Below are 26,809 nucleotides of genomic sequence, written 5' to 3'. Positions count from 1 at the left end.
ATGGTTGTGTGGATTCAGAATTGGGTTGCCCACAGAAAGTAGAGGGTAGTAGTAGATAGAGTGTATTCCACCTGGAGATCAGCAACTAATGGAGTTCCACAGGGATCTGTTCTGGGACCCCTGCTCTTGGAGATTTTTATAAATTACCAGTAAGCAGAAATAGAGGAATGAGTCAAAAAGTTTGCAGATGACACAAAGATTGGAGGTGTTGTAGAGAGTGTAGAAGGTTGTCGTTGATTACAACAGGACATAGACAGGATGCAGAATTGGGCAGAAAAGTTGCAGATGGAGTTTAATCCTGATAAGTGTGAAGTAATGCATTTTTCCAAGTCAAACTTGAAGCACATGGTTACTAGAAGGATTCTTAACAGAGGGGCCTTAGGGTCCAAATCCAAAGCTCTCAAGGTTGCTACGCAGGGTGAAAGGGTAATTAAGAAGGCTTATGGTATGCTGGCCTTCATTAGTTGGAGGATTGAGTTTGAGAGTCATGAGGTATTATTGCAGCTCTATAAAACTCTGGTTAGACCACACTTGGAATATTGTGTACAGTTCTGGTCGTATCATTGCAGGAAGGATGTGGAATCAATGGAGAAAGTGTAGAGGAGATTTACCAGGATGATGCCTGCTTTGGTGATCATGTCTTATGAGGCAAGCAAGGTTAATAGCTACGGTTTATCTCTTTAGAGTGAAGAAGGATCAGAGGAGACTATTTTAATAGAGGTCTATAACATTATGAGAAGCATAGATACAATGGAGAGCAAGCAGCTTTTTCCGGGGCAAGAGTAGAAAACACACAGGATATATGTGCAAGGTGAGGAAAGTTTAGGGGAGATGTCAGGGTTTTTTTTAACAGAGTGTACTGGTATAGGCTGGTAAATAGTGACATCTAAAAGACTCTTAGGCCGGCAGATGGATACAAAAGAAATAGAGGGTTATGGTTGTAAGGTAGGGAAGCTTTGTTGAGTAGGTTTCTATCACTTGGCACACCATCATGGGCCATAGGGATAGTATTGTGCTGTAATATTGTATGTTCTATTATCTATGAAACTTATACCCAATAAAAGCACATTTAGTAGCAAATTTCCTGCCTCAGGATCTTCGTGATGCCACCATCATCACCCTGTACAAAAACAAAGGCGAGAAATCAGACTGCTCAAACTACAGGGGAATCATGTTGCTCTCCATTGCAGGCAAAATCTTCGCTAGGATTCTACTAAATAGAATAATACCTAGTGTCGCCGAGAATATTCTCCCAGAATCACAGTGCGGCTTTCGCGCAAACAGAGGAACCACTGACATGGTCTTTGCCCTCAGACAGCTCCAAGAAAAGTGCAGAGAACAAAACAAAGGACTCTACATCACCTTTGTTGACCTCACCAAAGCCTTCGACACCATGAGCAGGAAAGGGCTTTGGCAAATACTAGAGCGCATCGGATGTCCCCCAAAGTTCCTCAACATGATTATCCAACTGCACGAAAACCAACAAGGTCGGGTCAGATACAGCAATGAGCTCTCTGAACCCTTCTCCATTAACAATGGCGTGAAGCAAGGCTGTGTTCTCGCACCAACCCTCTTTTCAATCTTCTTCAGCATGATGCTGAACCAAGCCATGAAAGACCCCAACAATGAAGACGCTGTTTACATCCGGTACCGCACGGATGGCAGTCTCTTCAATCTGAGGCGCCTGCAAGCTCACACCAAGACACAAGAGAAACTTGTCCATGAACTACTCTTTGCAGATGATGCCGCTTTAGTTGCCCATTCAGAGCCAGCTCTTCAGCGCTTGACGTCCTGCTTTGCGGAAACTGCCAAAATGTTTGGCCTGGAAGTCAGCCTGAAGAAAACTGAGGTCTTCCATCAGCCAGCTCCCCACCATGACTACCAGCCCCCCCACATCTCCATCGGGCACACAAAACTCAAAACGGTCAACCAGTTTACCTATCTCGGCTGGACCATTTCATCAGATGCAAGGATCGACAATGAGATAGACAACAGACTCGCCAAGGCAAATAGCGCCTTTGGAAGACTACACAAAAGAGTCTGGAAAAACAACCAACTGAAAAACCTCACAAAGATAAGCGTATACAGAGCCATTGTCATACCCACACTCCTGTTCGGCTCCGAATCATGGGTCCTCTACCGGCACCACCTACGGCTCCTAGAACGCTTCCACCAGCGTTGTCTCCGCTCCATCCTCAACATCCATTGGAGCGCTTACACCCCTAACGTCGAAGTACTCGAGATGGCAGAGACCGACAGCATCGAGTCCACGCTGCTGAAGATCCAGCTGCGCTGGATGGGTCACGTCTCCAGAATGGAGGACCATCGCCTTCCCAAGATCCTGTTATATGGCGAGCTCTCCACTGGCCACCGTGACAGAGGTGCACCAAAGAAAAGGTACAAGGACTGCCTAAAGAAATCTCTTGGTGCCTGCCACATTGACCACCGCCAGTGGGCTGATAACGCCTCAAACCGTGCATCTTGGCGCCTCACAGTTTGGCGGGCAGCAACCTCCTTTGAAGAAGACCGCAGAGCCCACCTCACTGACAAAAGGCAAAGGAGGAAAAACCCAACACCCAACCCCAACCAACCAATTTTCCCTTGCAACCGCTGCAATCGTGTCTGCCTGTCCCGCATTGGACTTGTCAGCCACAAACGAGCCTGCAGCTGACGTGGACTTTTTACCCCCTCCATAAATCTTCGTCCGCGAAGCCAAGCAAAGAAAAAAAGAAAAAGTAGCAAATTTAAAATTTAAAACTTGCAGAGAATACATTAATCATCTTACATTTTTACTGCTCTCCATCAATCCCTGGAAATGCACTGAAATCTAACTATCATGACTCCGGGAAATATTTAGCATCATAACCGCAAATCCTGTTCAACTGCATGTCAATAGCAAAATAACTGCTATCACACTGCTCCTGGTTAATTTAAGCATTTAGATAACATTTCCTAGCCTGTAGTTCACTCCTGACCCATACTTTGCATTCTGTACTTTGACTAAAATTATGCTTTTTTAAAATTTTAGATGCACAGCATGGTAACAAGCTCTTCTGGCCCAGAAGCCCTCACCACCCCCCCCCCCCAAAAAAATCCACCAATGAACCTACAACCCCGAAGGTTTTGAAGGGTGGGAGGAAACTGGAGCACCCGGAGGAAACCCACACTGATACAAAGAGAATGTATAAATCCTTATGATAATGCTGGATTCAAACCCAGGTTGCTGATGCGCTTACATTACGATAACCATCCCATCCTAATTTTGATTTGTATTATCTGCAGTGAAACTAAACAAGTACTTATGTCATTCTGTACAGTACAAGTTTCAGAAAACATCCCAAAATTAGTGGAGAACAAAATGACTGACAAAAATGAAGACGAGAAAGAAGTGAGCTTTAGTTTAAAAAAATGAAAAGATTGGGACTGAAAATATTGGACAGACGACATTTGGAGAATTGTGTGCAGTTTGGTGCCCAACATTTAAGGAAGGCTTTGCTGGCATTAGAGAGGAGGCTTAGAAGAATGATTCCAGAGATAAGAAAGTTAATGTATGAAGAACATTTGATGGCTCTGGGCTCATACTCACCGGAGTTTAGACAAGGGGGGGACTCATTAAAACCTGTCATATAATGAAAGGCCTGGATAGAGTGGATATGGAGAAGATGTTTCCAGAAGTGGGAGAGTCTGGGACTGGAGGATACAGCCTCAGAATAAATGATTTCCTTTAGAACAGAGAAGGAGAATTTATTTAGCCAGAGAATGATGAATTCTGTGGAATTTGTTGCCACGGTAATCTGTGGAGGTGAAGTCATTGTGTATATTTAAAGTGGATAGAAGTAAAACACAAATTCTGTCAGCACCGTGGTTGAAGTAAAAATTACAAAATGCTGGAGAAGCTCAGCAGGTCAGAGTGTGTCCTTTATGTGGCAAAGGCAAAGATGCATAAGCAATGTTTTGGGCTTGAGCCCCATCGAAGAATGAGAAAATGCTGACAAGCATCTGAAAAAAAGAGTGGGTGTGGGGGAGTGGCAAAGGCAGGAGATGATAGGTGGAGAAAGGAGGGAGGGAGCAGCAGCAATGAGGGGGAGGAGGGATACTGAGTGAAGACGTTCCCCCTAAACATCCCCTTTCACCCTTAAACCATATCTGGTTTGTATTTCACTTACCTTCAGTGGAAAAAGCTGTCCTATATTTACTCCATCTATCCCCCTCATCATTTTAATTAACTCTATTAAATTTCCCTTCAATTATTTTACACACCAGAGAATAATATCGTAACCTGTTTAACCTTTCCCTGTAACTCAGTTCCTGAAATCTAGGCAACATTGTAGTAAATCTTCTCTACCCTCTTTCAATCTTATTGATATCTTTCCTGTAGTTAGGTGACCAAAACTGAGCACAATACTCCAAATTTAGCCTCATCAATGTCTTACCATACCATAACATCCCAACTCCTATACACAATACTTTGATTTATGAAGGCCAATATGCCAAAAGCTCTATTTATGACCTTATCTACCTGTAATCCCACTGTCAGGGAATTATGTACCTGTATTCCCATATCCTTCTGTTCTACTGCACTTCTCAGTGCCCTACCAATTATCGTGTATGTCTTTCCTTGGCTTGTCCTTCCAAACTGCAACACCTCACACTTGTCTGCATTAAATTCCATCTGCCATTGTTCAGCCCATCTTTCCAGCTGGTCCAAATCTCTCTGCAAGCTTTGAAAGCCTCCCTCACTGTCCACAACACCTCCAATCTTTGTCTCATCTCCAAACTTGTTGATCCAATTTCCAAAGTATCATCTAGATCATTGATATAGATAACAAACAACAATGGTCCCAGCATCGATCCCTGACGCACACCACTCATCACAGGCCTCCAGTCTGAGAATCAATCATTGACCAATGCTCTCTGGCTTCTGCTGTCCAGCCATTGTTGAATCCAGTTTACTACTTCACCATGAATAATCGGCATATGGATATTCCTGCCTAATCTCCCATGTGGAACCTTACCACAATACATTCCATGTAGACAACATCAACGCCTTTCCTTCATCCACATTCCTGATAAACTGGTCAAAAAAAACTCTAAGATTGGTTAAACACAATCTACCACACACAAAGCCATATTAACTATCCCTAATCAGTCCCTGGCTATCCAAATACTTGTACATCCAATCTCTTAGAATACCTTCCAATAACTTACCTACTATTGACATCAGGATCACCAGCCTATAATTTCCAGGGGTACTTTTGGAGCAATTTTTAAACAACGGAACATGCGCTACTCTCCAATCCTCCTGCACCACACCAGTGAATAAGGACATTTTAAATATTTCTGCCAGAGCCCCTGCAATTTCTAAACCAACCTCCCTCAAGGTCCGAGGGAATATCCTGTCAGGTCCTGGGGATTTATCCACTCTTATTTGCTTTAAAACAGCAAGCATTTCCTCCTCTTTGTATAAGTTCCATGACCACACTGCTTGTTTTCCCTACTTCCCTCGACTCTGTGCCAGTTTCCTGAGTGAATACTGATGCAAAAAAAAATCAGTTTAAGATCCCCCTCATCTCTTTTGGCTCCATACATAGCCAACCATTCTGATCTACAAGGGGACCAATTTTGTCCCTTACAATCCTTTTGCTCATTAATACATCTTTAGAAACCCTTAGGATTTTCTTTTACATTGTCTGCCAAAGCAACCTCATGTATTCTTTTATCCTTCCTGATTTATTTTTTGAGATTTTTCTTGCATTTTTATACTCTTCAAGTCCCTCATTTGCTCTGTGTTGCCTATATCTGCTATACATCTCCCTCTTCTTCTGAACTAGATCCCCAAAATCCCTCCTGTATTGCTGACAGGAACATACAAACTCTGTACTCTCAAAATTTCACTTTTCCAGGTCTTCTACTTACCTTGCACATCCTTGCCTGAAAACAACATCTCAATCCATGCATTCTGGATCCTTTCTCATTTCCTCAAAATTGGCCTTTCTCAAATTTAGAATCTCAACCCGAGGACGAGGCCTGTCCTTTCCCAGAATTAACTTGAAACTAATGGTATTAATGATCACTTGTACCAAAATGCTCCCCTACACATGTCATCTGTCCTGTCTCATTCCCTAATAGGAGATCCAGTATTGAACTCTCTCTAGTTGATACCTCTATATATTGATTTAGAAAACTTTCCTGAATACATTTGACAAACTCCAAGCAATTAGGCCCTTTTACAGTAAGGGAGTCTCTGTCACTATGTGGAAAATTAAATCCCCTACTATCACAACTTATATTTCCTGCAACTGTCTCCTATTTCTCTAGAGATTTGCTCCTCCAATTCTCATTGACTATTGGGTGGTCTATAATACAATCCCATGAATGTGGTCATACCTTTCCCATTCCTCAGCTCCACCCGTATAGCTTCAGTTGTCAAGCCCTCTGGTCTGTCCTGCCTGAACATAGCTGTGATATTTTCCCTGCCTTGCAATGCCACTCCTCCCCCATTTTATCCCCCGTTCTATCTCCCCATTTTGTCGTGACTGAAGCAATGTTCCGACATTGAGCTTCCAGTCCTGCCCTCCTGCAACCAAGTTTCACTAATCTAACATAGAACAATACAGCATAGTATAGGCCATCCCTCAATGCTGTGCTGACCCATATATTCCTTCCTTGGGGAAAAAAAAGTACTAAACCCTCCCTAACTTGTAACCCTCTATTTTTCTTTCATCCATGTGTCTGTCTAAGAGTCTCTTAAATGCCCCAATGTTTCAGCCTCCACTACCGTCTTGGAAAGACATTCCAGTCACCCACAACTATCTGTATAAAAAATGTACCCTGACGTCTCCCCTAAACTCCTCATAATCTTGTAGATCTCTATCAAGTCTCCTCTCATCCTTCTATGCTCCAAAGAGAAAAATCACAACTCTGCTAACCTTGCCTCTTAAGACTTGTTTCCCAATCCAGGTAACACTCTGGTAAATCTCCTCTGCACCCTCTCTGTAGCTTCCACATCCTTCCTGAGGTAACCAGAACTGAACACAATAAGTGTGGTCTTAACAGAAATTTCTAGAGTTGGAATATGACTTCTCTACTCCTGAATTCAATCCCCCTATTAATGAATTCCAGCATCCCATAGGCCTTCTTAACCATCCTATCAACCTGTGCAGCGACCTTGATGGATGTATAAATTTGAAACCCAAGGTATCTCTATTCATCCACACTCTTAAGTAACTGACCATTCACCCTGTACTCTGCCTTCTGGTTTGTCCTTCCAAAATGCATAATCTCACACTTATCCTGATTGAAATCCATTGTACTAATCCATGATCTAAGCTCGTGTGCTTTTCCTACAATATTCCTTGCATTGAAATAAATACACCTAAAACATCATATAAAACCCATTGACTTCTAATGTTGCAACTTCCATACTTTTCTCTCCTCCACTCATCTATCTGGTCTGGCACTCTGGCTCCCATCCCCCTTCAAAACTAGTTTAAATCCCCAAAGCAGAACTAGCAAACCTTCCCTCAAGGATAATAGTCTCCCTCCAGTCATGTTAAGCTGCACTATCCTCCTATTTCTAACCTCACTGGCATGTGGCACAGGTAGCAATCCTGAGATCACAATCCTGGAAGTTCTGTCCTTCAACTTAGCTCCTAACTCCATGATCTCTTCTTGCAGGACTTCCTCACCCTTGCTTCCCACATCATTGGTCCCTACATCGGCCATGACATCTGGTTGCTCACCCTCCCTCCTGAGAATGCTATTAACTCAATCTGAAGTATCATTGCCCCTAGGACCAGGGAGACAACATACCACCTTGGATTCTCGATCCCCTCCATGGAACCTCTGATCCGTTGCCCTATCTATGGAATTTCCACCATCACTACAGCTTCCCTCCTCTACTCCCTTCTTTTATTAGCCACAGGACCAGACACTGTGCCAGAGACCTGATCGCCATGGCTTGTCCCTGGTAAGCCATCATTTCCCCCCACCCCCACCAAAGTATCAAAATACTATACTTACTATTGAGGAGAATGGAGTGCATTGATTTTTGGTCTGGAAAGCTTGTGATAAAAAAAAGATTATGTAAAATTGACTGATAACTTCTAGGGCTTTGCAAACTTGAGGTGATCGCATGTAAAATTCTTTGATGGAAAAATTGAGTTGTTATAGAAATTCAGCTGCCGTCTTATTGAATAGCAGATCAGGCTCAATGAAGCCACAGCCAATCTAACTTCTGGTTACATTCTTGTGTTCTTTTTAAGTGATGAGTTTAAAAGCATGTTTCAACCTTTTGTCGATTTTATATATTTTATCTGAACTTCAATTAGTTAAAGTAGGAAAAAGCAATAAGAGACAAAAAACAGACACTGCACCATCTATGAAAAGAGATGGGTTATCTCCCAGAGACCTATTCTGGAGCTCCAGCTTTACCCATATTAATACAGGTGAAAGTACAGTAAAATCCCCAATATTTGGCATTCATTCAACCAGAAACTCAAACAAACGGAAAAAAATGAGGAAATAAATAAATAAGAATAAATTTTAAATAAAAGTTTAAAATTGTAGAAGTTCTCCAAAGTAACACACAACCCTTGGGAGCAAATGTTCAGCCAGTAGAGTGCCCCGGACATGCCCTGCCCGCAGCAGCTGTTTGAATAAAAATTCAATAAAGTTGTATTTGAATAAAATGGTGGCGTCCAGGATGAAGAGCTGGCTGGTGCTGCTCGCCACCGTGTCGACTCTCTCAAACTGTCTCCTATCCCTGCCTGGCAATAGTCTTTATCTTTATCAGTATATTTTTGTATATTAGTAAGGCTTTATCTGTAAACTTGGGGGAGGGGGAATTAATTATGATGGCAACATGATTAGCATAGTGGCTAGCACAATGCTGTTCCAGCGCTCATGAATGGTGTTCAGTTTTATAGGACAAAGTTTGTTTGCGTCAAGGGTCTGACCGAGACACTTGCCTGTAAATAAGTCAGTTTGGACTGAGGGCCTGACTGGGACACTTGCAGAGAGGTGAGTCAGGTTGCACTGAGGGGTTGACCAGGACACAGGCTTGGAGGTGAGTCGGGTTGCACCGAGGGCCTGACCAGGACTCTGGTGAGGAAGTGAGTTGGGTTGCAACAAGGGCCTGACCATGAGACCAGAATAAGAGCCGGCTGAAGCCGCTTGCCGCTGCGGGGACAACTCTCCAAATGTGTCTCCCTTTCCCTGCCTAGCACGAGTCTATATCTTAATTAGTATTAGGTATATTCGTACGGCTTTATCTGTAAACTTGGGGGAGGGGTGTTAATTATGATGGCGGCATGATTACATAGCGGCTAGCACAATGCTGTTACAGTGCTAGCAACCAGGGTTCAAATTTAAATTCTGAAAGTTACAGTAATTACTTAATTACAAGTGAACTTTACAAAATTGAAGACTGCAATATGATTTTTTTTCCAAATTATACTTGTCTTTTATCTTTTAAACTGTTTATTCTTAATGCAGGTGTATTACTTAGGCATTGTAAGAGTGTGTCTCAGAAAACCAGATAATTTGCATTTCCAGCACTCATCAACCCCGGGGTGCCAAATAATGGGAATTTTACTGTATATCCAAAGTAACTGATGACTTCAAATTAATAAATAAGAAATTAAAATTAAAAAGTGGTACTGACAGAATGAGAAAACTGCTAGCACACAATTAAATCAGAAGTGTGAATTTATCCTTTTGGACCCAGGGATATTTAGGGGCCTCAGTACAAAAAGACTGACAAATACAAGACAAAATTAAAAAGGGTAAATAGAATGTTACCCTATGTTTTAAAAAGTAAAAGAGTTTAAGATTGTTTAATTTATTTGAAGCTTTGTATTGAGCACATTTAGTTCAGTTTTTAGCATTACATTTCAGGTCGCTCAGGGATAACAACAGGAGACATACCCTCAACCAGTATGGGAAATTCTACCTCCCAGAAAAAGTTAAAGCCAAGCTGTATACATTTTTGTTGAGTAAGAATATTGATGCTCGTTGAATCAATATGGATGGTTATTAAAATACACAGATATCTGGATTTTTGGATAAAATGGCAGAGCAAACATGTTGAACAGGTTATTCTTTTGAACAAGTTATTTTTAGACATTTGACACTTCTCCCCTGTTCCTTTCCCCTCACCATTAGCTTCTCAGAACACATCAATTGCTGCCACCACGGACAGTGCAGAAAGATCCTGAAGAACTATAACCTTTAATGGCTTTTGGTTCATACGAGTAAAGGACAAATCTTCCACAAATAATGTTTTTTTTTACGGTTCTATAAATGTTGATAATTCTAAACATGTTTGAAATTAATTTCACAAATAACAATCCTAGACCAATCAGGAATAATTATGCATCCTAAATGGCTTATTATATATACTCACCTTTTCTGCATCTTGTTCAAACAGCCTTAGCTGAAAGCACTGGTCAAGTTTCAGCTTACGTAAATGCCACATCTGATGCAGATGCTGTCTGGTTGAGTGTAGCCTGTCCAACATACTGGACACTTTTGGTACAAGGCCCTGAAAGTCTGCATTCCCTGATATCGAGTTTTTATGGGGAAAACTTTCACTGCTTTGAATCCTTTGTAGCAACTTTTGCCCTTCCAGGTCCAGTTCTTCAATTGGAGCTTTTATAACTTTCTTCTTCAGTAGTGTATGCTCATCAATCATCTTTCTAGCTCCTTCCAAGTCCTGAGGGAAGTCTTTTTTGGATAGTATTTCCTGCAGCTCTTCCAATCGAGACAGCATGTGTGCTGCATTGCTGATAAAGTCCTCAAAGGCCACACGGATTTCAATCCATTCCTCATGGTTGTAATCCAGACAGCCATCAAATTCTGGAGTGAGCTGAGATGGGTCAACTACTTTGGTGAGACCCTCAATGGACACCATGTTGGTCTAAAAACAAAAAATAAAAGCCAGTTACCCATTTGGTCAGTAAGTTACTATCAATGATTACATGTATTTAAAACTTATCATATAGCCTGGGAAATGTTGGCACAATTTGTGTTTTACGATTTTCATAGTTGTGATTCCCCTCCAGTGAAAGATCGTGTGGGATCTTTTACAAGATACCCCATTTCACCAGCAATAGAATGTTAATTCCAAAGATGTATAGGTTGAGAAAGTTAATTGGGTGGCATGGACTCAAAGATCGGAAGGGCATGCTACTGTGCTCTATCCCTATATTTAAAAAATAAATGACTTTGAAAACTTATGTGATGGATAGTTTAAAATCATATAATTAAATCTTTCCCTTACCTCCAGAGAAAAGTATACAGGGTCTATATTTATTTTGCAGAAAAGGATTAGATTACTTGGAGATTGGTGGTTCAAACCATTATTACATGAAGAACTTTAGAGCTAATCATAAAAAGAGCACTTTGCAAAAAAAGAATGTTTTTTTCATCACAAAAACTAAAGTTTGGGTACTTCATACAAGGTTTTACTGTGTACCTGTCTATGCAAAACTATTAACTGTCCAACTTTACAAACTCTTCCTGGACTTTTATTTGGAAAGTGAAGTACTATCACTGTCTTTTTAATAACTTAAAATATAGATCTTTAAATTTACCTTCATACAATTTCTAATATGAAGCTCTATTTGAATTTAAGGAAAATGTATATGGAGAAAAACACTCAGATCAGTTTTCCTACACTGCTAAAACACAAGATATTTAGATTTTTGTCACTGGATTAAAATATTGATTCCTCAACTGCTCACAAACATGCACACGTTGAATAAGAGAAAGTAGTGAAAGAACTGCCATCACGAAAAGGATTAAACAGAGGTATTTGATGAGGTAAATCACAATATGTCCTTTACCTGTTTTACCTCCACTCAATATGTATTTGGCCTTTTGTAATTCATTCCCAATTTCCCAATTAAATTCCAAAGGCATTCAAGACGCAGATTCTCTCACTGCTTCACAACTTCCATCAAGAATGCCTTGAATCTCTCTTCCTTAATAAGAGTTTCCTTCTTCTTAATTTTATATGGAAGCAATTTCTAATTATGTACTGGCAATATATTGCATTTGCACCACCTCCTCTTTCTTACTCATACCACTGCCCTTGCAGTAAAACACAGGATTCTGTTGACACCATGGTTAAGTGAAAAAACACACAAATGCTGGAGAAACTCAGCAGGTCAAACAGTGCCTTTATGTAGCAACGGTAAAGAAAGTAGTGAAAGAACTGCCATCACGAAAAGGATTAAACAGAGGTATTTGATAAGGTAAATCACAATATGTCCTTTACCTGTTTTACCTCCACTCAATATGTATTTGGCCTTTTGTAATTCATTCCAAAATGCCACTACACCACCAGGTCACCAGGGACCGTTCTGAGCTCATGTTCCTCCTTCTGACTTGGGCTTCCACAGAGGCAAGACCTAGCTGTATATATCACTCTATTAAAGCCTGCATTTAACCTTCGCTCTGCTTCGCGTAATTGATATCAGTCACAAGTTAATAAAGTGATGTATATCCAGGATGGAAGTTACTCCTATCCTCGCCCACGCTCCCGACTCCACTGAAACCAGATCTAAGGATCCGAAAATGGAGATGTCCCCTATGCAGGTGCAGCCAAGTATGGACCAAAGCCACGGCAGAAAGAGGGACTCGCCCAGTGACAGAGGACTGCGAGAGGGACAGAAGCACCTGGTAGCAGGTAAAGAATGGTCCAGAGCCCTGCCTGTTAAGTAAGTCTCCGGGACCAGGTCCAGCCACGCAGCCCACTGTGCTTCTGCTCAATAGCCAAGTGTTGCGACAAGCGTGGGCAGAAGGAGTACGGTAAGTATCTCTTCCGATTTTGATCTACCACCAGGACCACGAGGACAGCCCACTCCCCCAGAGACAACCCCAGCTAACCCCAACTCCCCAGAGGGCACCCATGCTTCCCCAGGATCTAGTAGCTGCATGGGGAAGGGATCGGCTCAGTATGTGCCCCCACTGCTACAGTATCAGAGACTCAAATTCAGCCAGCTGCTGAGGCCAGACAGGCTGGAACTGGACCCCAGGACACCTGGAGCAAGCACTCACATCAACCGGTAGCAGAGGTATGACCACCTCACAGTCTGTTAGGGATTTCATCCTCGCCCTGAAGGGCTTTAGCTAGGGAGTGTACTTTTAAAACTGTATCTGCTCAAGAGTATACGAACAAGCTCATAAGAGACAGGATTGTAGCGGGTGTCAGATGTACTGAGATCAGGCAGAGGCTGCTAGAAAAGGGGACAGTCAGGCTGGATGAGGCAGAAATGATTGCAGAGGCTCTGGAGGATACTAGAAAGGAACTGGATGAGTATACTTTGCTGGACTCATTAGCCCTGCACAGGGAGAGGAACACTAGTGATCAAGGGCAACATACAGCAGCAGTATCCCCCTGGAACGCTCCAAGTTCTCCTTTTGCATGCAACACAAGCACCCCAGATCTCTCTGCAAAGCTAGAGAAGCTAGCTGTTCAAACTACAGAAAGAAAAGGCATGATGCAAAAGTCTGCAGAAGCCCTAAGGCTCCCGCCAAAGCCTCTTCTCATGCAAATGATAGGCAAGAAAGCTCTGCTTCTTCCTCCTCAGGTAGACAAAACCAGAGTTCCATGTGCAGCCGGCCATGTTGGATAAAGAATGCCAGACAGAGGAGACCACTATCAGGGGAGGAATATGACCCAGAGTTCTACTATGATCAGGATACTGAATACCAGAATGGAGGACATGCCATGCTGAACCAGACGAGTCCACACGATTTATCAAATGAGACTGTTATTATTAAAATTAATGGGTCGAAAGTAAATTGCCTGATGGACAGCAGGTGTACTGAAAGTTTCACAGACCGGGGCCTAGTAGAGCGCCTTGTCCTGAACACATATTCTGGTGACCAGCAGATTTTGTTTGTGTCCAACAGCCACACAGCTAAAGTGTCACACTTCTGCAAGGTCATGTTGGAAATACAAGGTACAGAGTATGAGGAATTTAAATTGTTAGTTCTCCCCCGTCTCTGTGCTCCGGTCCTGCTCGGGCTGGACTTTCAGTGTCAATTGGAGAGCATCACAACGGGCCCCTTCCCCCACTGCTCCTTAAGAACAAACAGCCAGCCCTGAATGTAGAGCCTCCCCCACTATTCACTCATCTCACCCTGGACTGCACGCCAAAAGCCACCAAGAGCAGGAGGTACAGGCCGCAGGATAGAGAGTTCATTAGAGCAGAGATTCGCAGACTCCTACAAGAGGGCATTATAGAGAAGAGCTCCATCCCCTGGAGAGCCCAATTAGTTGTAGTAAGATCGGGGGAGAAGCAGTGGATGGTGGTCGACTACAGTCAGAATCAACAAGTTTACGCAGCTGGATGCCTATCCACTACCACGCAGAGCGGACATGGTGAACAGCATTGTGCAATATAAGGTGTTCTTCACTATAGACCTCAAGGCAGCGTATCACCAGTTGCCCATCAGAGAGAATGACCGCATTTCCACAGCATTTGAGGCAGATGGCAGATTGTATCAGTTTCTCCGTCTCCCCTTCAGCATCACTAACGGGGTGTCACTGTTCCAGTGGGAAATGGACTGCATATTAGATGAATATCAACTCCAAGCAGTGTTCCCTTACGTTGACAATGTTACCATTTGCGGCCACTCTCAAGCTGACCATGATACGAACCTCAAGAGCTTCTTCAAGGCAGCTAAGGAACGTAACCTGACATACAATAGGACAAATGCGTCTTTAGTGCTAAGAAACTGGCCATTCTGAGATATGTAGTATAAAGCAGGTAAATCAGCCCATTCACATGCGCCCACTCCTAGACCTCCCAGTCCCTCACACACAGAAAATGTTAGAGATGTTTGGGACTCTTCGCGTACTACGCACAGTGGGTTCCCAACTATGCCGACAATGCTCGCCCGCTCATAAAAGCCTCAGCATTTCCCCTCGGCCTGGTGGCTGTCAAAGCCTTTACAGAGATTAGGGACCTGATTGCAAAAGCAACCCTGCGGGCCATAGATGAGACGATCCCCCTCCAAGTGGAGACAGATGCCTCAGATGTAGCATTAGCAGCCACAATGAATCAGAAGGGGCGACCGGTAGCCTTTTCCTCGCGGACCCTACAGGGGTCAGAGGTGAGACAGTCAGCAGTGGAGAAGGAGGCATTGGAGAGATTAACTGGCTTGTAAGCGTTTCACTCTGGTCAAGACCAATGATCCGTGGCATTCATGTTCAACAACCAGAAGAAGGGGAAAATAAAAAGACAAGATCTTGTGCTGGAGGATAGAACTATCCACGTACAATTACGACATTCTATACCAGCCCAGGAAGCTCAATGAGCCCCCAGCTGCGCTGTCCAGTGGAATCTGTGCAGCCCTCAATCACACATACCAGCTGCAGAGCTTGCACAAGGAACTGGGCCACCCGGGGGTCACGAGATTGTTCCATTTCATAAAGAACCATAATCACCTGTTCTCAGTGGAGGAGGTAAAGATAGTAAACAAGGGCTGTCCCATCTGCACGGAATGCAAACCGCAGTTCTACCGGCTAGACAAAGCTACATTGATAAAAGCCACCAGATCCTTCGAACGCCTCAGCCTCGACTTTAAAGGCCCACTCCCCTCCTACGACAGGAACGTCTACTTCCTTAACACCATAGGTGATTACTCCCGCTTCACTTCACAATTCCATGCCCTGAGGTGTCGGCAGCCACAGTAATAAAGTGCCTGCAATCTATTTTCAGCATGTGTGGGTACCGCAGCAATATATACACCGACACGGGGTGCTGCATTCATGAGTGCAGAAGTCCAGCAGTACCTACAGGACAAAGGTATCACCACAAACTGCACTACAAACTACAACCCCAGGGGTATTGGGCAAGTGGAAAGGGAAAATGCCACTATTTGGAAAACAGTACTGTTGACTTTAAAGGCAAAAGACCTACCCATGGCAAGATGGTAGGACATGTTACCGGAGGCTTTACATTTGATACACTCACTGTTGTGTACCGCCACAAACAAGACTTCACATGACTGCTTATTTTTATTTTCAAGGAAAGCTGCGATGGGCACAGTGCTGCCTAGATGGCTGATGACACCGGGTCCAGCGCTCCTCCGGAAGCACTGCAGGCCCCACAAAACGGACCCGCTAGTGGAGCCAGTAGAGCTGAGGTATGCGAACCCCCATTACGTGGTCGTCGCATTCAGGGACAGATGGGAAGATTCGGTAGCCATAAGGGACATTGCGCTGGCCAGTATTGTGGATGACGAGGAAGGATCACAGACCCCAACAGACCAGAAAGATGGACAGCAGACACCAGGACAACCAACCATCATATCGCCCCAAAATGAACTGCCAACCGAAACGCCTCCAACAGTCGGTATCCATCTGGAAAGCCCTACACCTCCCCCCCTCCACCCCCCCACCCGCACCATACCCCTACTCTGCAGTGGACGAGCAGCCCTGTGCCCTCAACCACCCAACGTCAGGGCCCCCGGCCCCAAGCCTCCCACCTCCCCTGCCCAAGGTTCAAGACACTAAAGAAGCCTGCCAGATCCTGGTCTTGTGAACTTGCGGTGGGGGTGGGGGGTTGCTGTGTGGCCTGTATATAAAGCCGATCTGAGCTCATGCTCCTTCTGACCTGGGCTTGAACAGAAGCAAGACCTAGCTGTATACATCACTCTATTAAAGCCTGCATTTAACCTTCACTCTGCTTCGTGTGATTGATGTCGGTCACAGATCCATCACCAACGTTTCAGGTAAAAACAGGATTTTTTTGTCATCATTCTGTCGCAGTTACAGAATCTGATTCTAGTTGGAGATCTAGTCTGCAGAACAGTTTAATAAAGAGTCATGTAAAAACAGTTACAAACTGCCTAAATGATTTGCTCCAATAGGTTGAACAATGAATTGAATATCATTTCATCACACAGTGAAGAAGTAGGTGTGTGTACTGAGCCTTGGATTCTCTGTGGATGAAAATGTTATACAGAAACAAAGTTTAAAAAAAAATTCTTATTAGGTTCAGGGACTAAATTCTTCAGCCAGCCCTAAGTACTACTTTTCAATGGATTAAATAATTTCATTTCAACAATGTATGTTTTTTCGCAAGACAAGTTTAGAAACTACTTCACGTTAACTGCACAACTTACAGCCAGGCTGAAATTTTAAAATAACTTTTTTTTTAAATGAAGAGGAATGAAGGTTGCATGTTTTACAAAAAATATGCACGGAAAGTCGCAAAGTTCACTTTGGTATTTATTCTTATATTAAGTCTAAAAGTACCTCAAACTCAAACTTTGAGCTGCCAAAGTTAGTTCTTTGCTTCTGCCAGAAGTTGTCTGGCTTGATGATCAGTGCAACATGAATACAGCCAGGAAATGACTCCTGTAGAATCTTCAGCAGCGGTTTAATGGAGTCCCACTTGGAGCCACGCATATCAACTATCACAGTGAATCCACGCTTGCACACCTCTTCACTGGGGTAAAGAAAACAAGGCACATGCTGAGCGTACATGTATTTTATATATATCAACAAGAAACCAAGATAGCATGAAAAATCAGAATCAGAATTTATTGCCATGAACAAGTCACAAAATTTGTGCTTTTGCATCAGCATCACAGAGCAAAATTTTATATAAACTACATTACGAATAAAAATAGTGCAAGAAAAGTCAAAGTAAGGTAGTGTCTGTGGTTCATTGTTCACTCAGGAATGTGATGGCAGAGGAAAAGAAGCTCTTCTTATTCAACTGAGTGCTCCTGTACCTTTTCCCCAATGGTAGCAATGTGAAGAGGGTGGTTGGGGTCATTGAGGATGGAGTCTGCTTTCTTATGACGTCCTTAAAGGAGTGAAGACTGGTGCCTGTATGTCGCAGGCCGAGTTAACAACACTCTGGTGTTTTTTCCTGACGTGAGCGTTGGCACCTCTACACCAGAGTGTGATGCAACCAACCAGAATGCTCTCCACAGTACATCTGTAGACGTTTTTGGTGACAGATCAAACTCCTCACAAGGTATAGCCGCTGGTGAGCCTTCATGATTATATTGACATAGAGCTTCCAAAACGGATCCTTGGAGATACTGACACCCAGGAATTTGAAGTTCTTGACCCTCTCCACTGTTGACATTTCAATGAAGACAGGTTTGTGTTCTCCTGTCTTGAAGAGCAAATGAATAATGACAGTGACAGGAGAGGGGTAGAAAATGAGACATTGTGTGAGTGCAGAGGGAGGAGGCAGCTGAAAAGGTTTATCAGTGAGATGGGGAGTGGGGTCAGTGGTAATGGCCAAAGGTTGGTAGAGTGGGGAGTTGTCCAAGGGTTAAGTTGATTGCAGTGGGTAGAGATGGAGGGTGAGCCTGAGGGCGGAGAGTGAAGGAGAAGGCGAGTGCGAGTGAGATGGATGGTTAATGACAGGACGAGTATGAGACAGGGAGGGTGGAGTGGGAAGAGGTAGAGAATGAACACAAGAGTTGGGCATGAATAGTTGGGTTGGGGGGAGGGGTGAGAGCATATATGGCTGAGATGGAAGTTGAGGAGTGTCACGAAAGGGAAGGGGATGTGGTGGACAAATGGAGAGAGCATGTAGCTGAGGAGATGGAGCATACAGAACACATAACTACATGAACATGACTGCACTTTTGGAAAGCCTTGATAATGAATGCTGCAAGAGATTAGGAAACAAAGATAAAGTAGACATTATTGGGAGTGGGGGTTAAAGTAAAATAGAGGTGTGGATGAAGGATTGGTTAATGAACAGAAAATGGAAGGAATAAATGGGTCACATCTAACGCAACTGACGATATCACTGTAAGTTACAGTGTGAGCTATGTCAATCAGCCAGTTTTCTAAAGGAGCAGATGGGCTGAGTGAATTGGCATGGTTGGATGCAATGTGGAAAAATGTATGATTATCCACTGTTGGGAGAGAGGTTGAGTGAGAAAATGAGTACGTGTATGAAAGAAAGCGATGGAGAACTAGAGTTCATGAATTAAAATGAAGGAGAGAGAGATTAAACAAAATATGAGTGTTAATACAACAGGCTGAAAAAAGGGGGAGGGAGGGAGGGGGAGAGAGAGAGAGAGAGAGAGAGAGAGAGAGGGGGGGGGGGATGACTGAGAAATAGGCTATTTAATGAAATCTTGACTTATCATTTACTTCAATGCTAATTTTTTAGATTTCATCTGATATTCCTGGATTATTCCTAAAATCTATATATCTATTGTTTTGATTATGTGTGATAGAGATGCCACAGCCTTCTTGGTTGAGAGTTTCAAAGATTCAGGATCCCATGGGTGAAGGAAATGTTTCCTATCTCCACCCTGAAAGGGCATCCCTTTAATTTGAGACTAAGACATGGTTTTAGACAGTCCAGCTTGGGAAAAACATCAATGCTGCAAGGGGCCTGTCAATGAGATCATCTCCTACTCTTCTAAACTTTACATTTAGGTCCAATGTCAAATGACAAACTTGCCATCAAAGGAATCAATCCAGTGAAACTCTGATGAACTTCCTCTATTGCAAGTCTATGCGGTTATGTGAGCAGATCCATATATAATATACTAGACTGTCCCTGTTCTACACAATTGAAGTAGAACATCTCTACTCTTACACACAAACTGAACTATTACTTTCGTGAAAACTCAATGTCTTTCGATTTTAACTCCCAGTGGCTTGTGTACAAGGATAACCAGGTCCCTTTAAAACCCTTCCATTCACTCACCATTTAAAAGTACTCTCCATTCCTATTTTTTATGACAAAATTGGATATACAAAAAGTATAGACAGCTTGACGTAAATGAGGTGTTAGAGGAATATAAAGAATGTAAAAAGAATCTTAAGAAGGAAATGATAAAGGCAAAGAGGAGATATGACGTCAGATTTATTTTCACCTTACCTGACAAAGCAAAGGGTTTCTACAGATATAGTAGGAGCAAAAGGATTGTGAGGGATAAAATTGGTCCCCTAAAGGATGAGAGTGGATGGCTATGTTTGGAGCCAAAAGAGATTGGGGGAGATTGTGACATTTTTTTTCTTCAGTATTTACTAAGGAGAAGGGTATTGATCTGTGTAAAATAAGGGAAAAAAGTAGGGAAGTTATGATAATTAAATTAAAGAGGAGGAAATACTGGCACTGTTAAGGAAAATAAAGGTGGATAAGTTTCCAGGTCCTGACAAGATATTCCCTAGGACTTTGAGGGAGGTTAGTGTAGAAATAGTAAGGACTTTGATGGAGATATTTAAAATGTCATTAGTAATGGGAATCCTCACCAGAGGATTGGAGGGTAGCTCATGTAGTTCCATTGTTTAAAAAAGTCACTAGGAGGAAATCTAGTAATTATAGGCCTGCAAGTTTGACGTCAGTAGTGGTAACTTAATGGAAAGTATTCTTAGAGATGGTATATAAAAATATTTGGATAGGCAGGGTTTGATTAAGCAGTCAACATGGATTTGAGAGGGGAGGATCAAGTTTAACAAACCTTATCAAATTTTTTGAGGAGGTTACTAGGAAAGTTAATGAGGGCAAGGCAGTGGATGTTGTATATATGTATATATCAAAGGGCTTTGATAAGGTTCCTCAGGGAAGCTTAATTAGGAAGATTCAATCATTAGGTATTAACATTGAAGTAGCAAAACAGATTCAACAATGGTTGAATTGGAGATGCCAGAGAGTAATGGTAGATAAATATTTTTCAGATTGAAAGCTAGTGAGTGGTGTGCCTCAGGGTTCAATATTGGGTCCATTACTATTTTTCTATACATTAATGATCTGGATGCTGGGATGGTAAATTGGATCAGTAAGTATGCAGATAATAAGATAAGTGGAGTTGTGGATAGTGAAGAAGGATTTCAAAGCTTGCAGAGGGATTTAGGCCAGTTAGAAGAGTGAGCTGAAAGATGGCAGATGGAGTTTAATGCAGCTAAGTGTGAGATGTTATATTTTGGTAGAGTTAATACATGGTGAACCGTATTATAGGAATAATGCATAGTTCCCTGAAGTCACAGGTGGATAGGATAGTGAAGAAAGTTTATGGTATGTTAGCCTTTATAAATCAGAGCATTGAGTGTAGGAGCTGGGATGCTATGTTAAAATTGTACAAAGCATTGGTGAGGCCAAATAAGGAGTATTGGGTGCAGTTTTGGTCACCAAAGTATAGGAAAGATATCAACAAATTGGAGAGAGTGCAGAGAAGGTTTACTAGAATGTTGCCAGGGTTACAGGGTCTAAGTTATAGGGAAAGGTTAAATAAGTTAGGTCTTTATTCTTTGGAGCATAGAAGGTTAAGAGGGGATTTGAGGTATTCAAAATTATTAGGGGTATAGATAGGGTTGACATGGAGAAGTTTTTCCCTTTAGGAAAGGGGGAGATATAAACAAGAGGACATGAGTTGAGAGTTAGGGGGAAAAAGTTCAGAGGAAACATGAGGGGGGGGGGACTTCTTTACTCAGTGGTGGGCATGTAGAATGAACTTCCAGATGAAGTGGCAGAGGCTGGCTCAATATTAGTATTTAAGAGAAGTTGGATATATATCTGGATAGGAAAGGAGTGGAGGGTTATGGTTTGAGTGTAGGTCAGTGGGGTTAGGTGGGAGAAGGGCCAAGTTGGCCTGTTTCTATGCTGTAATTTTTATCTGGTTATATCTGACATTTTCCCAAATTACACTCAACCTTCCACATCCATGCCCCTTCACTTAACCCATCCATTTCCCAAGCATGATTTCTTGATATGGCTCAGACCTAACTTTGTGTCATCAGCAGGGATGAATACATTACACTGAGTTATGCTACCCCCAAAATTATTCATATGAACGTAAGAGGCATATGCAGTGACCTCATCAGACTTTGACGAGAGAGAGAGAGAGAGAGAGAGAACCAAGTCTGAATGAAAGGCACATTCAGTACATGTGCATGAAACTCTCCCTTATTCAAACACATTAATTTTGACTGATTAAGAAGGTTTTAATAATTACTTGAAGTATCCTGCACTTTAATATATTAGTTGAATGTCAAGAATAATCAGAACAAATAAACAGCGGGCATATTGCTCCTGATTGCACTTTCCCCTCTCTCCCTTCTGCCATCTGGTAGGAGGTACTGTAGCACTCGGGCCCTTACGTCCAGATTGGGCAAGAGTATTTTCCCCACAAGCCATCAGACTCCTGAATTCCCAGAACATATGTGGATAGTGTACCGTGGACTTTTATTGTATATGTGTTAATATTTTAACTTCTAATTTAACCTTTATTTATGTAAATTTGCTCCAAGGTTCTGGAGAAACTATCTCGTCTTTACTGTGCAATGCATAGTATGAATGACAAATAAAGGTGATGACTTTAGCTACATTCCTGAACCAAAATGTCCTAGTGAATGGTACAAAGGAATCAAGGAGCTAAATGGTTGAAACCTTAATGGTAATATAGCCCAGTTCTTTCCAAAAGTCTCTTCACTAGTTTTTATTTTTCCATTAAGATTTAGAATCCCTTTACTGCAAAAAAAATTCTCATCAGTTTTGCCACGTTGGTTGACAATATTAAGTAAAATTTGCCATTTTCAGCCAGGTTTCTGCTTTTTTACTAGAAATCCTATGAATTCCATTAAATCTCCTCTTTTTCCTTTTCAGTTAAAGAACAATGATTGAGTTATATATGATTCCAAGTTAGCAATAAATAATAACAAACCATTTTAAAATCACGTTAAAAATAAAAATCAACATATTTTCTTTAACCATTAGTCTCTACTGACATTGTGTTTAATAAAATTGTTTTCTTCAACTGACCCATTAACCAAACCAGAAACCAAAGAATAGATGTTATATTTCTGTTAATAATTTGCAGTTGGTGCTGTTTAATAAGAAGCATGGAAAATGAGCTGGAAGTAGGGAAATCCGAGCCACTTACTCCACTGTTCACTGTGGTGCTAAAAAAAATTGACAAATATTCAGGTCTAAAATACTGTGGTCAAAGGCACTTATTTAATATTATGTGCTTCAGCCATCAAGAGCACCCCAAAAAATTGATTTTTTAAAAACATTTAGACCACAGGAAAAGAGAAATGAACTCTGTGGTACAATGCTTCCCTTCAAGTTCAGCATTTGAACATGGAGATCCTTTCAAATTGCAGTTTCTGATAAAAAGGAAAAAAGAAAATATTCAATTCATATTGTTACTTTTCTGTGATATATTATGCCATTGATACTTTCAATCCGACATCATCAGTAAAGTACAGTAGAGTAAAAGTACTTTTCAATGCTATTGTCATCATTTAATATTTATAACTTACCTTTGAAGCAAAATTACAAATTCATATTTGGGAGAATGTCTATGTTTTCATCAACTGCTTACATTTCAAAGAAAATTAATTACAATTCTGTAGCAAAAAGAATTAATGACGTATACAATTTTCAGAAATGAAATTGCAGTATATATTTCATACCTAGGAATATTAGCTAAATAAGAGATAAGGCGTCGCAGATCTTCTTGTCTTATTCTGTCATGGTTGCTGCGTGCTGGAAATGTCAAGACGGGGCCTCCACGCTTATCTCGTCCACCTAGATAAAGAGCGTACAGGAACAGATAAATGAAGAGGAAAACTAAGGCAACCCTCTTGACTTTCCTAAAAAAAAATGCAGCAAGTTTTACGACAGTACATTTGGAAGGAAATTGTCTTTTTCATACTACCAAATTCAACAACCCATTTTAAAAGACCACAATAATTACCGTCTGTTGCCAAAACAAATCTCCAACAAAGATGGACACTGGTGAGAAATCATCAGACTGCAAAGATATCCCTTCATTTTTCTTTTCTTTTGTTTCTGATTCTGTACAGAAGGGTTTCCTTCTAAAGCAACACCAATCAATTATTTGTCAGACTTCTTTTGAAAAACAGTGCTCTAATATTCTACTCTGCCTCAAGAATTTCTTAATAACACAGCAGAATGCTGGAAGAATTCAGTAGTGAAGCACCATCTGTGGAGGTAAATGGTTATGTTGATGTTTTGAGTCAAGTCTCTGCATCAGGATTGAGAGGGAACAGGAAAAATTTCCATTATATGTGGGGGGGGGGGGGGGGGGAGGAGCGGCGCAGGTATGGGAGAGGGGAAATGGAGCAAGGTAAGTGAATGATGAAACCAGATGGTGACAGAATGATGGGAAATATGGAATCAGGTGAAGTAGAGGGGCTGGGACAGAGATTGGTAGGTCAACGGTCAAACTAGATGGGGTGGGGAAGGATGGGTAGATGGAACCAAGTAACCAGGTGGGGAGGTTATCTGTCATCAGACTGTTTTTAAATGAATCCCTCAACACAGGGATTCAAAATATTAAATTTTGACATACAGCACGATAACAGACCCTTTTGGCCCATGACTCCATGCGCCCAATTTACACCCAATTACACCCCTGATACATTTCGAACAGTGGGAGGAAACCGGGGCCCCCCGAGGAAAACCACGCAGACACGAGGAGAGCGTACCAACTCCTTACAGATAGCGTGGGATTTGAACTCAAGTTCCAATCGCTGGGACTGTAAAGGCTTTGCGCTAATCACTATGCCAACCATGCTGCCAGGCAAAACTCAAGAGAGTTTGTGATTCCATATGTTAGTGGTTTTCTAAATATCTAGAATGGTCAATATAAGTTTTGCGACCTCTTTCTTGGATTCTATGATTCTTCAGGAAAACCTAAACATTATAATATTTGATGGTTATTTTATAGTAACAACTTGGTTAAAATTATACATTCAGAGAAGCTAAATGATCATGATCTGGGACCTTCAATCATTTGTTACGTATTCATGAATCAATTATCTCTGAAGTTTAGATGACTGAGAAATTATCCTTTTGAAACGTAATATATACGATGGTTTCACAAGGAATTTGTTTCCCCTCAGGTGGGTGGGGGTGGAGGGAGGAGTCTCTAGATCAAAGAATGAGTGTGAACTTCTTCCCTAAATGGGTTCAGAATCTTTGGAATTCTCTACCCAGAGAGTGAATATTCAGTTTAAGTGTATTCAAGGTTGAGATAAATTCTTGGAATTATTCAGGAATCATAAATTTGAGGTTCTTGTACAGCAGAGTGGGAGAAGTGAACAATCAGATCAAACATGATCATTTGGAATAGCATAGTGGAATCGCTGAGAATATTCTCCCAGAATCACAGTGCGGCTTTCGCGCAAACAGAGGAACTACTGACATGGTCTTTGCCCTCAGACAGCTCCAAGAAAAGTGCAGAGAACAAAACAAAGGACTCTACATCACCTTTGTTGACCTCACCAAAGCCTTCGACACCGTGAGCAGGAAAGGGCTTTGGCAAATACTAGAGCGCATCGGATGTCCCCCAAAGTTCCTCAACATGATTATCCAACTGCACGAAAACCAACAAGGTCGGGTCAGATACAGCAATGAGCTCTCTGAACCCTTCTCCATTAACAATGGCGTAAAGCAAGGCTGTGTTCTCGCACCAACCCTCTTTTCAATCTTCTTCAGCATGATGCTGAACCAAGCCATGAAAGACCCCAACAATGAAGACGCTGTTTACATCCGGTACCGCACGGATGGCAGTCTCTTCAATCTGAGGCGCCTGCAAGCTCACACCAAGACACAAGAGAAACTTGTCCGTGAACTACTCTTTGCAGATGATGCCGCTTTAGTTGCCCATTCAGAGCCAGCTCTTCAGCGCTTGACGTCCTGCTTTGCGGAAACTGCCAAAATGTTTGGCCTGGAAGTCAGCCTGAAGAAAACTGAGGTCCTCCATCAGCCAGCTCCCCACCATGACTACCAGCCCCCCCACATCTCCATCGGGCACACAAAACTCAAAACGGTCAACCAGTTTACCTATCTCGGCTGCACCATTTCATCAGATGCAAGGATCGACAATGAGATAGACAACAGACTCGCCAAGGCAAATAGCGCCTTTGGAAGACTACACAAAAGAGTCTGGAAAAACAACCAACTGAAAAACCTCACAAAGATAAGCGTATACAGAGCCGTTGTCATACCCACACTCCTGTTCGGCTCCGAATCATGGGTCCTCTACCGGCACCACCTACGGCTCCTAGAACGCTTCCACCAGCGTTGTCTCCGCTCCATCCTCAACATCCATTGGAGCGCTCACGCCCCTAACGTCGAGGTACTCGAGATGGCAGAGGTCGACAGCATCGAGTCCACGCTGCTGAAGATCCAGCTGCGCTGGATGGGTCACGTCTCCAGAATGGAGGACTATCGCCTTCCCAAGATCGTATTATATGGCGAGCTCTCCACTGGCCACCGTGACAGAGGTGCACCAAAGAAAAGGTACAAGGACTGCCTAAAGAAATCTCTTGGTGCCTGCCACATTGACCACCGCCAGTGGGCTGATAACGCCTCAAACCGTGCATCTTGGCGCCTCACAGTTTGGCGGGCAGCAGCCTCCTTTGAAGAAGACCGCAGAGCCCACCTCACTGACAAAAGGCAAAGGAGGAAAAACCCAACACCCAACCCCAACCAACCAATTTTCCCTTGCAACCGCTGCAATCGTGTCTGCCTGTCCCGCATCGGACTGGTCAGCCACAAACGAGCCTGCAGCTGACGTGGACTTTTTACCCCCTCCATAAATCTTCGTCCGCGAAGCCAAGCCAAAGTGGAATCAATGGTATACATACTCCATGTCTATTTTTATTTCTTAGGGTATTGTCTTTAATTGATATGGGGTTGATCACTGTGTGCTACCACATCCATTTAAATTTCTTTTGGAGTACAAAATTAGCTGTAAAGATGCCCCCAGAAAAGCCCAATGAATACAGGTTCTGAACAGTTTTAGTAAAAATTAATTATTTTCTATTGCA

General features: G+C 42.4%; 1 protein-coding gene across 9 annotated transcripts in view; it reads right to left on the bottom strand.

Moving 5' to 3' along the window:
• LOC138751657 (triple functional domain protein) overlaps nucleotides 1-26,809 on the bottom strand; it is a 470,729-nt gene that overhangs the window by 292,016 nt on the left and 151,904 nt on the right. For all 9 annotated transcript variants that reach the window (XR_011350109.1, XM_069914229.1, XM_069914228.1 and 6 more), the window contains 3 exons: nucleotides 23,423-23,537; nucleotides 17,276-17,468; nucleotides 10,406-10,918 (listed from right to left, as the gene is read on the bottom strand). Coding sequence is in view for 8 of the 9 variants with exons in the window: in XM_069914229.1 (XP_069770330.1) it covers nucleotides 10,406-10,918; nucleotides 17,276-17,468; nucleotides 23,423-23,537 (821 nt within the window). In the remaining variant the exon portion in view is untranslated. The remainder of the gene's footprint in view (nucleotides 1-10,405; nucleotides 10,919-17,275; nucleotides 17,469-23,422; nucleotides 23,538-26,809) is intronic.

This window comes from Narcine bancroftii, chromosome 1 (assembly GCF_036971445.1).
Source record: "Narcine bancroftii isolate sNarBan1 chromosome 1, sNarBan1.hap1, whole genome shotgun sequence".
NCBI classification, from domain to species: domain Eukaryota; kingdom Metazoa; phylum Chordata; class Chondrichthyes; order Torpediniformes; family Narcinidae; genus Narcine; species Narcine bancroftii.
The sequence above is the reverse complement of the archived record's forward strand: the minus strand, read 5'-3'. Positions and strand labels throughout refer to the sequence as shown.